Here is a 17,309-nt window from a genome sequence, read left to right on the forward strand (position 1 = left end):
TAGAAGAAGATGAGCATGAGGGCAACCGGGGGTGGTAGTAGGGGCAGAAATGAGCACATGGGAGATTAGAGCTGAAGGCAAAATCTGAGATGATTGCTAGGTACCTGCTCAGGAAGCTGGGTTGTGATTGGAGCCAGAGGAGCAGATGCGAATGTCCAGGGAGGATATGCAGAGTGAGGGGAGTAGAGGGCCTAGGACCACGTTCAGCCTCTCAGTTTTAAGGGAGTGTGGTGGAAGGGGAGACTACAAAGGAATTCTTCCGCAAGGTAGGAGGAAAACCTGTAGAGGATACATGGTGAGAGGAAATGGGGGATGCTTACAGGAGGACAGGATGTGGTTTAGCCTTAGCCACCCTTGGCCTTGGATTTTTACTAAAGATTGAGAAACTAAAATGATAATTTCTTATAGTGAACGATTTCAGTATTTTCCACCTCATTGTACACATTTAGTTCAACAAACACTGTTTGTTCTATGCCAAATGCTGTGCTAGCTGCTAGGAACTTAGGGTAGAAGATCAGAGTGGAATGCAAGGCATCAGGATTTTGTTATCTTTGTTTCAGGTGAGGAAGGGAAATGGTTGGGGAAGAATTTTTTTGGCCTTGTTTCCCTGCAGCTGGGGGTAGACAAATCAGGGACTGATGAAATGTTTTCTTCTCTTCAGAACAAACAGTCCCAATTAGGAGCCATCTCATGGAATTAGGTTTAACAGCAGCAAAATTTGCTAGAAAACGGGGGAATGTGTCACTTGCAACAAGACTACTGGCACAGTGCAGTGAAGTTCAGCTGGGAAAGACCACCACTGCACAGGATTTAGTCCAGCATTTTAAAAAACTATCAACTCAAGGTCAAGTGGATGAAAAATGGGGTCCTGAACTTGATATTGAAAAAACCAAATTGCTGTATACAGCAGGTTAGTAAAATGAATTATGGTTAACACATGAGTATAATAAAAATCACATGTATGAATGTTACTGTGTATGGTGGAAGGCAGTAATAGAGAAGTTTATTTCCAGTAGTTATAAAACACTTGTGTCCTGAAAATTAAGTTGTTTTGTAATCGATGTGTATAATTCAGTGCTTCTAAAAGAAATAATTTTGTTACAGTGTATTAGATAGGTAAGAAATGTTTCCAGATATTGATTATTACTGAATCTTACGTGTTTTAAGAAATTATTTTACACTGGAATTTATGTCAGTCATTTGCTTTTATGGATTCTGAGTGATGATGTTTTTGTTTTCCATAGGCCAGTCAACACACGCAATGGAAATGTTGAGTTCTTGTGCCATATCTTTCTGCAAGTCTGCAAAAGCTGAATATGCAGTTGCTAAGTCGATTCTGACATTGGCTAAATGGATCCAGGCAGAGTGGAAAGAGATTTCAGGACAGCTGAAACAGGTTTACAGAGCTCAGCAACAGCAGAATGTCACAGGGCTTTCTACTTTGTCTAAAAACATACACACCTTAATAGAACTACCGTCTGTTAATACGGTGGAAGAAGAGTACCCTCGGATTGAGAGTGAATCCACAGGTAAGGTTCCTTATTAGCTTTAAAATACTTTTAGAAATTATATCTCCTCTTATTTTAAAGTGACTGGCTATAATCTGACAGAAAAAGTATGTCTATGGAAATTTAATGTATTACATTACCCGAGAGTAACTAAAACATACCTAGAATCAGGGTCTAATGTCCTTTAGATGTCACTAGACTCTGCCTCCAGGCCATACTTCAGTCCTCCAGATTCAAGTTGCTTTTATGGACTTTGATGTTTTTGTTGGTGTTAAGCTTCTGTCTCTGATATCTAAGGTATCACCTCATACCAGAAGAGATATTTTATATCTCTGTATATTTTATATTTTAAAATAATAGCTTGTGTTTACTTTGACTAGAAGAGTATTGAAAGGAAGCCCAGTGCCAGGCGCGGTGGCTCACTCCTGTAATCCTAGCACTCTGGGAGGCCGAGGTGGGTGGATTGCTTGAGCTCATGAGTTCGAGACCAGTTTGAGCAAGAGTGAGACCCCATCTCTACTAAAAATACAAAAACTGAGGCAAGAGGATCACTTGAGTTCGAGTTGGAGGTTGCTATGAGCTATAATGCCCTGGCACTCTACCCAGGGCAACAGCTTGAGACTCTGTCTCAAAAAAAAAAAAAAAAAAGAAAAGGAAGCCCAGTGAGAATTCCAATCTATAGGAAGGAAGATTCATGCTTCCCATTCTGACATTAGTGCTAGGAACAGAAAGTTACCTGAGAAATAGGGTAGTTGTTTCATTTAGTCAGTGTTTGAGTATCTTTTGTGGTAGGCACCATTGTCCAGTTTTTACAGTTTGGGAGATAATTAGCCTCTTTGTTGAAACAAGAGAATATACCTTTTTATTGTGTTGTTCTGAAGCTTAGGATTTTAATTATATTGCTCTCATAAAATAATTCTTATATATATATATGTAACAGGATCTTGATATTCATAAAGGATGTATTTATGATCATTATAAATCTTCATCTTAGCAAATGCACTATAGTTGGCAATTTTCTCACTTCTACCATGGGAATGAGGACTTTTGCTTCATGAGCCCTGATGAATGAGATGGTATACTCATAGTGAGGAAATAGCCAGGCAAAATCCAGAATACAGGACATTCTGCAGCTCATCTGATATTTGCCTTTTTATAAAGTTTAGCATTATGAAAGACATTGATATGTTCCACAGATGATAACCTAAGCCAACTGATTAATATCAACATACCAACCTCTGAGAAAAGCATAATCCAAATTTGTGCCTCATCAAATTATGTATTATAATATTGTGGAACTTATTGTTTGTAGACAAAAGCCTGAAATGCCAGTTGGCACATGACATTGTTGATTTCTTTTATTATTTTTTCTCCATCATGGCAGTGCATATTGGAGTTGGAGAACCTGACTTCATTTTGGGACAGTTGTACCACCTGTCTTCAGTACAGGCACCTGAAGTAGCCAAATCTTGGGCAGCATTGGCTAGTTGGGCTTATAGGTGGGGCAGAAAAGTGGTTGACAATGCCAGGTATGTACATTTAAATATGTAATTTATTTAATATGTTGCAAAATACAGATTTAGAATGTCTGCTTATATGATAAAGTTTTGGTAGCTAAAATACTGAAGACTTGTTTATTTTTTGTAGTCAGGGAGAAGGTGTTCGTCTGCTGCCTAGAGAAAAATCTGAAGTTCAAAATCTGCTTCCAGATACTATAACTGAAGAGGAGAAAGAGAGAATATATGGTATTCTTGGACAGGCTGTATGTCGGCCAGCAGGAATTCAGGCAAGGAAAACAGTGCGTGGGGGAGGTAGTGTCAAGATCACTATTCCAACTCACTGATTTTAAGAAAATTGATCACATATACTTGCTTAAATATTGAATGGGATTTTATTCCAACTCACTGATTTTAAGAAAATTGATCACATATACTTGCTTAAATATTGAATGGGATTTAGGCAATTATTGTTGCAAATAAAAACTTTTAAGTTTTATACTGGGCGGCATAGCAAGGCCACATTTCCACCTCAGAGACATTTTTTTTTAAACTATCTGCCACCTGTAGTCATCCGTCCTTGGCAGGCTGAAGTGGGAGGATTGCTGGAGCCCATTAGTTCAAGGCTGCCGTGGATTGTGATTGCATCACTGCACTCCAGCCTGGGTAGCAAAGTGAGACCTAGTTTAAAACACAAACAAACAAAAAACTCAAAACACCAAAACCACAAAGAAAGTTTGATTTTTAAGATGAATATAATTTTTTGAGAAATCAAGATATTTTCTAGGGTCTTATTGAGAATAGGTGGAGGATGAGTGTGGTGGCTTACACCTGTACTCCTTGTACTTTGGTAGGATTGCTTGAGGCCAAGAGTTTAAGGCCAGCTTGGGTAGCATAGACCCTGTCTTTACAAAATAACCAGGTGTGATGACACATGCCTGTAGTTCTCCTTGGATAATTGAGGCAAGGGGATCACTTGAGCCCAGGAGTTCAAGGCCTCAGTGAGCTATGATAGTGCAACTGCATTCTAGAGCAGCCTGAGTGACAGAGTGAGACCTGCTTTCTTTAAAAAAAAAAAGTTCTTTTTATGGCAAATTAAATTTCTCTTAATTGCTCTTCTGATTAGAAATTAGATTTTTTTTTTTTTACCCTAGGTTGATAGCTTTAAAAAATAAGCCAGTGTTTGATCCCTGCCCCCAGGTATTCTGAATGAGACCTGTGTTTGTGTGTTTTTAAGCTTACTGGGTGAATCTAAGACATAGCCAGAGTTAAAAACAATGGACTAGATGATCTGTAGGATTCACTCTCTACCCATCAAAATTCTGTCAATTTTAGAAGGCGGTAACTGTCAAGTACTTAATGTCATAAAAAGCATGGATTTTACTTGTTAGCTAAACTGTAAATAACTCAGTTCTTGCTCTACAAGTCTCTGCCAAAGTTTGTACATGCTGAGTACTGTAAAGAGAGTAAGGTCTATTGTGTATATTCTGTGTATATTCAGACTCAGGCTTTTGAAAAAGATTGTTTAATTTTCTGCAGGTAGAATATTAATATTGTAACTTGGAAGCATTTAAAGTAGAAAAAACAAAAACGTCTTTAATTGTTGCTAAATGCTTATGTCCTTCATTAGCTACCTTGACATGCATATTGACATTGATTTAGTGTATATAACACTAAATGTGTAATAAATGAAAAGAATGTTTTCATGATAGTCAAATCATACGTCTTTCTCCCTTTTCAGTTTGTGCTAAAAAAAATAGCCTTTTGTGCTGTATTTTCTTCAGGATGAAGATATAACACTTCAGATAACAGAGAGTGAAGACAATGAAGAAGATGACATGGTTGATGTTATCTGGCGTCAGTTAATATCAAGCTGCCCCTGGCTCTCAGAACTTGACGAAAGTGCAACTGAAGGAGTTATTAAAGTGTGGAGGAAAGTTGTAGATAGAATCTTCAGCCTGTACAAACTCTCTTGCAGTGCATATTTTACTTTTCTTAAACTCAATGCTGGTCAAGTAGGTAGCACTGTGTTCTGTTTTTGAAAACATTATTTAGAATTGATTTCATGTTAAATAGAAGCAGTGTTCTGAATTGTGTTCTTATTTCTTCCCTTAATCGTTCATCTTTAGATTCCTTTAGATGAGGATGACCCTAGGTTACATTTAAGTCACAGAGTGGAGCAGAGCACTGATGACGTGATTGTGATGGCCACATTGCGACTGCTCAGATTGCTCGTGAAACATGCAGGCGAGCTTCGGCAGTATCTGGAACACGGCTTGGAGACAACACCTACTGCACCATGGAGAGGTGATGGCTGTGTTTTAGGAAAAAGTATTTCAGAGTAGAGTATATAAGACAATGAAAAATATAGTGGTTTCTTCTTATTATTGGGATGTGTTAAAGAATAGTTGCATTAGTTCGAAGGGCAACTTGGATTGCTTAGTGTTAATACCACTAAGATCCCACCACCACTATTCAGAGAAGTGGGAGATAAAAGGCTTTTTATATACAATCCAAGTTTTGGAAAGGGTGGTGAAAATAAGAGGGTGGTGAAATCAAAATGATTTTCTATACTCTTTGTAAAAATTACTTTAGTCAGGCTTGTTTGTCAGCACTCACGGAAAACACATTTCCATAAAACGTTTTCGAGTTGCCCTGGACTTTATCACTCTATGCCTTAACAAAACGGGCAAATCAAGCAATATTGTGTCTGGTCCTTTGTTACCACAGGGAGAAATTTGAACTTTTAAATTTGTGCTGATGCTGACACACATCTGGTTTTGTCCTTTCACATACTATGTTGGTAGTTTTTAATAACTTTAAAGTATCTATCTTTCTTCTTATCTTGAAGGAATTATTCCACAGCTTTTCTCACGCTTAAACCATCCTGAAGTGTATGTACGCCAAAGTATTTGTAACCTTCTGTGCCGTGTGGCTCAAGATTCCCCACATCTCATATTGTATCCTGCAATAGTGGGTACCATATCACTTAGTAGCGAATCCCAGGCTTCAGGTATGGAATATTAAAATACTGCTATTTTGGTTATATATTTTGCCAACAGTTTATATTAGGTCAGTTATTTAGAGGAATAACTTTTTTATTCCAGAGTTGGAAGAATGTATAGTTATTTTTAGTACTAATAATTAAGATGAGGAGGGAGTAACTACTGTGTTTTTGGCATGACAACATACACTTGTACATTATCTTCTGTCTTTACAAGAGCCCACTCCCCAAGGTATAGACTGCAGGGGTCCTCAAACTGCAGCCCACGGGCCACATGAGGTGTTGGGATTGTATTTGTTCCTATTTTGTTTTGTTTACTTCAAAATAAGGTATGTGCAGTGTGCATAGGAATTTGTTCATAGTTTTTTTGTTTAAACTATAGTCTAGCCCTCCAACCGTCTGAAGGACAGTGTACTGGCCCCCTGTTTAAAAAGTTTGAGGACGCCTGGTATAGAGAAATGGAATAGCTCTCTCAGGTTCACTAAACTATCACTGGTAGTAAGCATCAAACCAAGTTTTGGACTTTGCCTGAGAGAGCATATTATTTGTTAGAGGCTCATTTATTATCCTTGCCCTGCAATGTATCTTCCATTAGCTTATAATATTAATAAGTATGAAACCTCAACTTGTAAAAAGGCAGAATATCCACAGTCTTTAGTCACTTACTGCACAGATGGCATTAAATGAGCACTCTAGAATCAAATAGATGGTTGGTGTTTTTAGTAATTCAGTTTATGCACATACAGGAAACATTCAAAATATTCCTATTCTCCATTTCCTTATAGGAAATAAGTTTTCCTCTGCTATTCCAACTTTACTTGGCAATATTCAAGGAGAAGAATTGCTGGGTTCTGAATGTGAGGGTGGAAGTCCTCCTGCTTCTCAGGATAGCAATAAGGATGAACCTAAAAGTGGATTAAATGAAGACCAAGCCATGATGCAGGATTGTTATAGCAAAATTGTAGATAAACTGTCTTCAGCAAACCCAACTATGGTGCTACAGGTATAAAGAAATCCAACTCATATATTTCTTTTTTTTTTCTTTTTTGATATGGGGTCTTGTTCTGTTGCTGGGGCTATAATGCAGTGGTGTCATTGTAGCTCACTATAACCTCCACCCCCGGGCTCAAGTGATTCTCCTGCTTCAGCCTCCCTAGTAGCTGGGACTGCAGGTGCATATTCTGTTCCCACCTAATTTTTTCTATTAACTGGGTCTTACTATGAGATTGGTCTCAAGCCGTCCTCCCACCTCAGCTTCCCAAAGTACTAGGATTCCAGGCATGAGCCCCTAAAAACCTTAAAAGCAAAACCCAAAGAACAAAACTTCCATTATTCATGGAAATAATTTGAGTAGTGCCTTTAGAATAGTCAAAATTGGTTTTGTCAGTATTGATAGACTCCCTAATGAGCATTCTTTAATTATATAATGAGCAACATTTGCCCCCATTCAACTTGCAATATTTAGTGTTTGAAGAACTGTGTTGTGTATAGACTTGGAGTTGAGCTGTTTTGGATGTGTCTATATGCAGGTCCAGATGCTCGTGGCTGAGCTGCGCAGGGTCACTGTGCTTTGGGATGAGCTTTGGCTCGGAGTTTTGTTACAGCAACACATGTATGTCCTGAGACGAATTCAGCAGCTGGAAGATGAGGTGAAGAGAGTCCAGAACAACAACACCTTACGCAAGTATGCATTCATATGCTTTTACTCAGAAAATGAAGCTGTTCCTTTTTTATGTGTTAAAATGTATGTAACAAAATTTATTCTTTTAACAATTTTTAAGTGTACAGTTCAGTGGCAATAAGTGCATTCAAATGTTGTGCAACTGTTACTACTATTTTTGGTACTTATCCCACATAGAAGCTGTGTACTAAACAGTGACTCTTCATTTCCTTCTAACTTTAGCTCTTGGTACCTCTATTCTACTTTCTGTCTCTGTGAATTTGCTTATTTTAGCTGCCTCTTATCAGTGGAATCATACAATATTTGTTCTTTTGTATCTGGCCTTTTCACTTAGCATGACGTCCTTAAGATTCATCTGTTGCAGCACGTATTAGAATTTCATTCTAATGTTTATCAATTCACCTTTTCATGGACAGTTGGATTGCTTCTATATTTTGGCTGTGTGAATAATGTGGCTCTGAACATTGTTGTACAAGTAACTATTAGCCCCTGCTTTGCATTATTTTGTGTGACTGTAGTGTATATTTTGTGTATAATACAGTGGATTTCCTGGATCATACGGCAGGTCTGTTTCTAACTTACTGAAGAACTGACAAACTTTTTGACAGTAGCTGCACTGTTTTACATTCCTACCAGCAATGCATGAGGCTCCCATCTCCTCATCCTTGCCAACACTTTCTTTCTTTTTTAAAAAAATAATAGCCATCCCACCAGATCTGAAGTAGTATCTTGTTCTGATTTGTGTTTCCCTAATGACTAGTGATGTTCAGCATCTTTTCACGTGTTTCTTGGCCATTTGCATATCTTCTTTGGAGAAAGAAGTCATGTCAATCAAGTCCTTTGCCTATTTTTGAATTGGGTTGTTTGTAGTTTTGTTGTTGTTGAGATGTTCTTTATATATGTTCTGGATAGTAACCCTTTCTCAGATACGTGATTTATAGATGCTTTCTACCATTTGTATGTAGGTTGTCTTTTCACCTTCTTTTTTTTTTTTTTGTAGAGACAGAGTCTCACTGTACCGCCCTCGGGTAGAGTGCCGTGGCGTCACACGGCTCACAGCAACCTCTAACTCCTGGGCTTCCGCGATTCTCTTGCCTCAGCCTCCCTAGTAGCTGGGACTACAGGCGCCCGCCACAACGCCCGGCTATTTTTTTTTGTTGTTGCAGTTTGACCGGGGCTGGGTTTGAACCCGCCACCCTCGGCATGTGGGGCCGGCGCCCTACTCGCTGAGCCACAGGCGCCGCCCTCTTTTCACCTTCTTAATAGTACCTTTTAACACATAAAAACTTTAATTTTAATGTAATCTAATTTAATCTGAGCTGTTGGTGCCATGTCCAAAGAACAATTGCCAAATCTGTGTCATGAAACTTTCCCCCTATCTTTTCTTCTAAGAAATCCTTGGTCCATTTTGAATTTATATTTTGTGTATGAGTGTGAGGTATGAGTCTGACTTCATTTTTTTTTTGTGTTTGGATATGCCATTGTCTGTGCACCATTTCTTGAAAAGAGAATCTGCTTCTTTTATGTTCTGGGTTTTTTTTTTTTGTTTTTTTTTTTTTTGAGCCAGAGTCTCACTATTTCACCCTCAGGAGACTGCCCTGGCATCGCAGCTCATAGCAAGCTCAAACTCTTGAGCTTAAGCGATTCTTCTGCCTCAGCCTCCCAAGTAGCTGGGACTACAGGTGCCCCCCACAACACCCATATATACACACACACACACACACACACACATACATATATATATAATATATGTATATTTTTTGCAGTTGTCATTGTTGTGTTAGATGGCCCGGGTTGGGTTCAAACCCGCCACCTTTGGTGTATGTGGCAGGCACCTTACCCACTGAGCTATGGACACCACCATGTTCTGGGTTTAAAAAAAAAAAAAAAAATTGTATGTTAGTTACTTTGCTAATGCTTAATTTTTAGGCTTATCCTTTGATAGTGTTTACTTACATTTGATACTTTTTTATTTTCTTTTTTCTTTCTTTCTTTCTTTTTTTTTTTGAGACAGTCTCATTATGTCACCCTTGGTAGAGTGCTGTGGCATCACAGCTTATAGCAACTTCAAACTCTAGGGCTTAAGCAATTCTGTTGCCTTAGCCTCCCAAGTAGCTGGGACTACAGACGCCCACCACAATGCCTGGCTATGTTTTTTTTGTTGCAGTTGTCATTGTTTAGCAGGCCTGGGCCAGGCCGGGTTTGAACTCGCCAGCTCTGGTGTATGTGGCCGGCGTCCTAGCCACTGAACTACAGGTGCCAAGCCTATTTGATACATTTGAACTGTCCCGTGTTTGTGTAAAACTTTCATGTACCATCAGTTTTTGAATAAAAATGTTTTCCTGGTCAGGGAAGAGAAAGTTGCCATCATGCGGGAGAAGCACACAGCTCTTATGAAGCCCATTGTATTTGCTTTGGAGCATGTGAGGAGCATTACAGCGGCCCCTGCAGAAACGCCTCATGAAAAATGGTTTCAGGATAACTATGGTGATGCAATTGAAAATGCTCTGGAAAAATTGAAGACCCCATCAAACCCAGCAAAGCCTGGAAGCAGCTGGATTCCATTTAAAGAGGTACAGAATAATCTCAAGAATGTTACTATGCTACAATTCCCTATGAGATATAAAATTTAAGTAAGTGGGCTCTCCTTACTTGGAACAAAAGTGAAGATTTTAAAAGTCTATCGGGAAGGCAACCTATGACCAGTTGCTTATAAGGAATATAGAGAAAAGTGTTTCATTTGAGAATTTGGATACTGGTGGGCAGAGGGAGTGGCAAAGGTGCTTATTCTTTCACATATAGAGGACTCATACTAGTAAACAGTGTACTGTAAGAAATTTGCCAAGGGACAGGTACTGGTCTAGAGCTAAATGTTGGGTGCCTGCTATATTCTTCTCATAAAAGATAAATTTTCCAGGCTCAGTGGCATGTGCCTGTAATCCCAGCTCCTTGGGAGGCTAAAGTAGGATAATCATTTGAGCCCAGGAGTACAAAAGCAGCCCAGCCAATGTAGCAAGACCTTATCTAAAAAAAAAAGATATAAAAAATTGAATTTTGGGCCAGGTGTGGTGGCTCAACACCTGTAATCCTAGATCTCTGGGAGGCCAAGGCGGGTGGATTGCTTGAGCTCAGGAGACCAATCTGAGCAAAAGCGAGACCCTGTCTCTACTAAAAATAGAAAAAGCAGCCAGGCGTTATAGTGGGAGCCTATAGTCGCAGCTACTCAGGAACTGAGGTAGGAGGATTACTTGAACCTAAGAGTTTGAGGTTGCTGAGAGCTATGATGCCATGGCACTCTAGGACAATAGAGTGAGACTTAAAAAAAAATTAATTTTTTTTATCCCTGTAGTTTCTCTTGAAGGGAGCATTCACTATTTCTAAGAAGACAGAATATTCAGATATAACAGCATTAATTTTTTAAGTAATGGTTCTGAAATCAATATTGCATAGGTTTCTTGGGATAATTAGTAAATCTAGGTATTTGAAAATCTTTATCTTTTATGTTTTGGTTTCCTTAATTCTGTATTATCTTTGGTCTTTATCTTTTATAGCAACATCACCTGTAGGTGGGGGACCTTCTTCATTACCAGCTCATTCTTGCTTTTCCTATCCCTTCTTTCTTTCTTACCTTGATTGCTTCTGATTTCCTTGCTGAGCTTTAGTAGTGAGAAAGCTGTTATAAAGAAATATGTAAAAACGGCAGCACCTGTGGCTCAGTGAGTAGGGCGCTGACCCCATATACCAAGGGTGGTGGGTTCAAACCCGGCCCCAGCCAAACTGCAACAAAAAATAGCCGGGTGTTGTGGCGGGCGCCTGTGGTCCCAGCTACTGGGGAGGCTGAGGCAAGAGAATCACCTAAGCCCAAGAGCTGGAGGTTGCTGTGAGCTGCGATGGTACAGCACTCTACCAAGGGCAATGAAGTGAGACTCTGTCTCTACAAAAAAAAGAAAGAAAAAGAAATACGTAAAAACAAATGTAGAAATAAAAAGTATAGTCAAGTATAGTAAATGCAAACTGCAAAATTCAAGGGATGTCTCTAGAAGTATAAGACAGGAAAACTAACACAAAGAATGAAGTTTATTAGGTGTTGCTTAGCCAGAACTCCTGTTTCCTTGTATTCTTTGAGTTCATGAGACCAGTCTGACCAGTTTCTTGCTTTGTCTGTTTCTCAGTAAATGAAGAAACCCAGAAAAGGAGATAGAAGAAATACTTTTATGAAAGTATGAAATAAATAAAATACTAATAAATAAATACATAAAATACTTTTATGTGTATGAAATAAATCAGAGAGGAATGTTTTTGTAATGATTGTGTATATTTTAAAGAATAATTTAAAAAATTTGAAATACCTCTGTTGGCTGGGTGTAGTTGCTCACACCTGTAATTCTAGCACTCTGAGAGGCTGAGGCCAAAGGATCAGTTCAGGTCAGAAGTTAAAGACCAGCCTGAACAAGAGGGAGACCCCGTCTCTACTAAAAACAGAAAAATTAGCCTGGCATGATGGTGTGTACCTATAGTCCCAACTATTTGGGAGGCTGAGGTAGGAGGATTGCCTGAACTCAGGAGTTTGAGGTTTCCTTGAGGCTATGATGATGCCATGGCACTCTACCCAGGGTGACAGAGTGGGACTGCCTCAAAACTGACCAAACAACTTGCTATGTCTCCCTTCATTTTTAGCTGTATTGTAGCTAAAAAATTAAAATTAGCTAAAGAAATAGAACTTTAGAAGTCCCACTTTTCTTTACCTAATTCTCTCTCTTCCCTACAACCAGTTTTCTGAGTTTTGAATTAATTGTTACCTACTTTTTAAAATCTAGTTTTTACTGCTACCATATTTTTTGGATTGGTGTTAGGTTTTTAAATGATTCAGCCATGTTTTTGTGCGTAGCTTAATAGTGATCTGTTATGTGAAAATACCACAGTTTATTCATTCTTTTGTCATTAGACACTTTGGATGTTTCCAGAGTTTTTTCCCTCTTTTTATGAACAAATTCTGTGGAAGATTGCTTTAAATTTTTTTTTTTTACGAACAAGATGGAGCAATCCTTTATTTTTACATACTTTGATAAAGAGGTTTTCAGTAAACAATCTTTCCAGTGGAGAATGAAAATCAGCCTCCAGCCATCAGCTGCTGCTCTCTGTTCAGGGTCTAGGCTCCTCCTGGCCCAAGTGGTGAGGTGGAAGGGTGTATTTCCCTTCCCTTATTAGCTTATCCTGCTGTTTCTGGATGGCTTTCAAGCATTGAATCGTTTTCACCCGAGTTATACATTCTATGAAATCATCAAATTCTATCTTGCACTTTTTCTCTTCCTGGATAGTACCAATTCCATGCGCACGTTCTATCCATTCTTTTTCAAAAGCATGGCATCAAGCAGGATTCCTGTAGGGTTGTTCAGCACTTTGGATTGTCAACCCGCGATCTAAATTAAGGCCCAGCCTTTTCTGTATATCAAAGAGAGGCATGGCTCACGATGCAGCGCCCTTGTCTGTTCTTAGTTGGCCGCCTGCTTTAAAATTTTTTTAACATGAAAACAGAGCCCAGAGTTTTATTAATTCAGGTGCATATTATTGAGTTAGCTATAACTAGGGACACAACTGTGCATAGAATTCATTTTGTGTCATCATTAGAAGAGGTATAAAGCTTGAAGTGGTCAGAATTCTAAATTGATACTTTTCTGTTAGAAATGTTTTTGTCTTTGCTTAGTTTTGTTATAGCTCTTGGAAACCAGCTTAATTTCTTCCTGTGTGACACTAATAGGTTGAGCTTCTTTTCTTTATAATTTAATGTTAATAAGTTTGCATGTGGCTTCCAAAGATGAGTTTTTCTACCTAATAGTCAAATACTAGCTGTATCTTTTGCCCTAATGGAAGGACTGAATTAATTCCTTTTGTCATTGCTCTGATGTAGCCCAACAGAGGGTAATTTGCTACTAAAAGTCCCAAATTGGGTGATCATAGCAGTGGTTTCCTTCTTTTCCCTGTGATTGCTTTGGACAGAGAAGAAGAAGGTATCTTAACGTGGTAGAAATCATCTACAGTATATCAGCACACTACTACTTTTCTTACAATGGCCCATATACCTAACATTGAATTAAATGTACAAATTAAAAGAACTGATATTTGTATGAGTTTTTTTATTTACCATCATAACCAAGTTAAATATAAAAGAAATGTTTTGGGCATAATATAAACCCATTTTTCCCATCTTATGACTATAGATAATGCTGAGTTTGCAACAGAGAGCACAGAAACGTGCCAGTTACATCTTACGTCTTGAAGAAATCAGTCCGTGGTTGGCTGCCATGACTAACACTGAAATTGCTCTTCCTGGGGAAGTCTCAGCCAGAGACACTGTCACCATCCACAGTGTGGGTGGAACCATCACAATCTTACCCACTAAAACCAAGCCAAAGAAACTTCTCTTTCTGGGATCAGATGGAAAGAACTATCCTTATCTGTTCAAAGGTAGGATTTAAAACTTCTTCCATTTTTAAGAAGAGTATTAGTCTTCTTAATGTGTGTGTGTGAAGATTATTTCAGGCATATTTCTATATGTCATTATTAGCTTAAAGTGTCCTGTATCCTATGTGATTTGGAATGGCAGTGGTTGGATACTATGCAGAGTGACTTTCCATAGCCCCTAACCCCCTTGTGTATGAACGTGTACAAACAAAACACTGAGGAGGTACAGCTGATAATTACTATTAATATCTTGTTCCTGAATAGAATTCTCTAATGCTCTTAGTCTTCCTCGTGTGTTGTCAGTTCTTGACCGCTGTTGCTACCCTGTTTCCCCGAAAATAAGACAGTGTCTTATTTTAAGGTGTGCTCCCAAAGATGCGCTAGGTCTTATTTTCAGGGGACGTCTTATCTTTCCTGTAAGTAGGTCTTATTTTTGGAGGATGTCTTATTTTCGAGGAAACAGGGTAGTTGAAAAAGAACACAGAGAGATGGTGTGCTCCCAGTACCATTTTGTCATCTACTCTTGCTACTTTAATTTTGTTTTTATAGGACTAGAGGATTTACATTTGGATGAGAGAATAATGCAGTTCTTATCAATTGTGAATACCATGTTTGCTACAATTAACCGCCAGGAGTCACCCCGTTTCCACGCTCGACACTATTCTGTAACACCACTAGGAACCAGATCAGGATTAATCCAGTGGGTAGATGGAGCTACACCGTTATTTGGTCTTTACAAACGATGGCAACAACGAGAAGCTGCGTTACAAGCACAAAAGGTCCATTAAAATTTAAGTAAAATTTTTATATTTAAAAATAAATGCATCTTATTATCCCATTCTTTTATTATGTGAAATATTTCTAGGCTTTCTATACTTGAGCATTTTTGCATGTTTGTAGGGGCTAAAGGAGGAAAAGATTTAAGGTCCTTAAGACAGTATTTTTGAGGTATATTTTATAAATACAAAGTTTTAAAAGGCAGAAATGATGGCATTGGGTTAATCTTCACTGTAGACAAATCGGAGGGCATGTGTATATTTTTTTTTCTTTTGTTTTTGAGACAGAGCCTCAAGCTGTCACCTTGGGTAGAGTGCCATGGCATTACAGCTCACAGCAACCTCCAGTTCCAGGCTCAAGCGATTCTCCTGCCTCCGCCTCCCAAATAGCTGGGACTACAGGCGCCTGCCACAATGCCCGGTATTTTCTAGTTGCAGCCATCATTGTTGTTTGGCAGGCCCAGGCTGGATTCGAACCTGCTAGCTCAGGTGTATGTGGCTGGTGCCTTAGCCGCTTGAGCCACAGGCGCTGAGCTGGCATGTGTATATTTGATATTTCACATCTTATTGCTTTCATTGGGCTTACCATGGTCTTTTGAGTTAAATTTATAAATAATAGCTTTGTGGCCAGGCATAGTGGCTCATGCCTATAATCCCAATACTATGGGAGGTTGAGGTGGGAGGATCACTTGAGCTCAGGAGTTTGAGACCAGCCTGAGCAAGAGTGAGAGATCCCATCACTACTAAAAATAGAAAAAAAATTAGTTCGGCATTGTGGCAGGGCACTTGTAGTCTTAGCTACTCAGGAGTCTGAAGCAGGAGGATCACTTGAATCCAAGAGTTTGAGTGCCATGAGCAAGGATGATGCCATGGCAGTTTTGGGCAGTAGAATGAGACTGTCTCAAAACAACAACAACAAACTCCCCAAGGGCAGTGCCTGTAGCTCAATGGGTAGGGCCCATTGGCCACATACACTTAGGCTCGTGGGTTCAAGCCTGGCCTGGACCAGCTAAAACAACAATGACAACTGCAACAACAACAACAAATAGCTGGGCATTGTGGCAGGCACCTATAGTCCCAGCGACTGGGAGGCTGACACAAGAGAATCACTTAAGTCCAAGAGTTTGAGGTTGCTGTGAGCTATGACACCACAGCACTCTACCCCAGGGTAACAGTTTGAGACTCTGTCTCAAAACAAAAAAACTCGGCTTAGCACCTGTGGCTCAAGCGGCAAAGGCGCCAGCCACATAACACCTGAGCTGGCGGGTTCGAATCCAGCCCGGGTCCGCCAAACAACAATGACGGCTGCAACCAAAAAATAGCCAGGCATTGTGGCAGGTGCCTATAGTCCCAGCGACTGGGAGGCTGACACAAGAGAATCACTTAAGTCCAAGAGTTTGAGGTTGCTGTGAGCTATGACACCACAGCACTCTACCCCAGGGTAACAGTTTGAGACTCTGTCTCAAAACAAAAAAACTCGGCTCAGCACCTGTGGCTCAAGCGGCTAAGGTGCCAGCCACGTACACCTGAGCTGGCGGGTTCGAATCCAGCCCGGGCCCGCCAAACAACAATGACAGCTGCAACCAAAAAATAGCCAGGCCTTGTGGCAGGCGCCTGTAGTCCCAGATACTTGGGTGGCGGAGACAGGAGACTCGCTTGAGCCCAGGAGTTGGAGGTTGCTGTGAGCTGTGATGCTACGGCACTCTACCCAGGGCGACAGCTTGAGGCTCTGTCTCAAAAAAAAAAAGAAAAACAACAACAAAAAAACCCTCAAAATCTGCAAATGTATTAATAATAGCTCTGAAACCCAGGTTTTTAAAACTGTGTAAATAAGAACAATTTTAAATTAAGTTTAGAGTTAACCATGATGGCATCCTCTTTTTATACCCGTGAATTTTATACTTTAGAGTAGGAGATTAATTTAGAATTCATTTTAGCTATGTACTTTTAATATGTGCCGGAAACAGTACTAAGATCTGCACATGTTCACATAAATTTTATACAGCCTCAACCTTAGGCTACTGTATCCAGCTAAACAAAATGCTTCTAATTAAGATAGGTCTAGGAAAAAGCAAGAGTTTGAGAGGAGTTGAGTTTTAAGCTTAGGCATAGGAGACTACAGGGGAATTATTGATGCACAAATTAGAGATAGGAATTGGAGATAGGCTATCTAAATTTTTATATAATGTGTTTCTGAATTACCATTTTTTTTTTTTTATGCCCAAGTTTTTTTTTTTTTGGAGAGACAGAGTCTCACTTTATGGCCCTTGGTAGAGTGCCGTGGCCTCGCACAGCTCACAGCAACCTCCAACTCTTGGGCTTAAGCGATTCTCTTGCCTCAGCCTCCCGAGTAGCTGGGACTACAGGCTGAATTACCATTAT

The 17,309-nt window shown here is 39.5% G+C and overlaps 1 protein-coding gene across 2 annotated transcripts in view; it reads left to right on the forward strand.

Moving 5' to 3' along the window:
* The window catches only part of SMG1 (SMG1 nonsense mediated mRNA decay associated PI3K related kinase), a 115,857-nt gene that overhangs the window by 70,910 nt on the left and 27,638 nt on the right, over positions 1-17,309 (forward strand). For both annotated transcript variants that reach the window (XM_053555882.1, XM_053555883.1), the window contains 12 exons: positions 662-910; positions 1,245-1,529; positions 2,893-3,037; positions 3,156-3,294; positions 4,789-5,019; positions 5,134-5,311; positions 5,856-6,017; positions 6,794-7,011; positions 7,538-7,692; positions 10,040-10,262; positions 13,908-14,154; positions 14,701-14,930. In XM_053555882.1, the coding sequence (XP_053411857.1) occupies positions 662-910; positions 1,245-1,529; positions 2,893-3,037; positions 3,156-3,294; positions 4,789-5,019; positions 5,134-5,311; positions 5,856-6,017; positions 6,794-7,011; positions 7,538-7,692; positions 10,040-10,262; positions 13,908-14,154; positions 14,701-14,930 (2,462 nt within the window). The remainder of the gene's footprint in view (positions 1-661; positions 911-1,244; positions 1,530-2,892; positions 3,038-3,155; positions 3,295-4,788; positions 5,020-5,133; positions 5,312-5,855; positions 6,018-6,793; positions 7,012-7,537; positions 7,693-10,039; positions 10,263-13,907; positions 14,155-14,700; positions 14,931-17,309) is intronic.

The sequence above is a fragment of the Nycticebus coucang genome, chromosome 12 (assembly GCF_027406575.1).
Source record: "Nycticebus coucang isolate mNycCou1 chromosome 12, mNycCou1.pri, whole genome shotgun sequence".
Taxonomy (NCBI): Eukaryota; Metazoa; Chordata; class Mammalia; order Primates; family Lorisidae; genus Nycticebus; species Nycticebus coucang.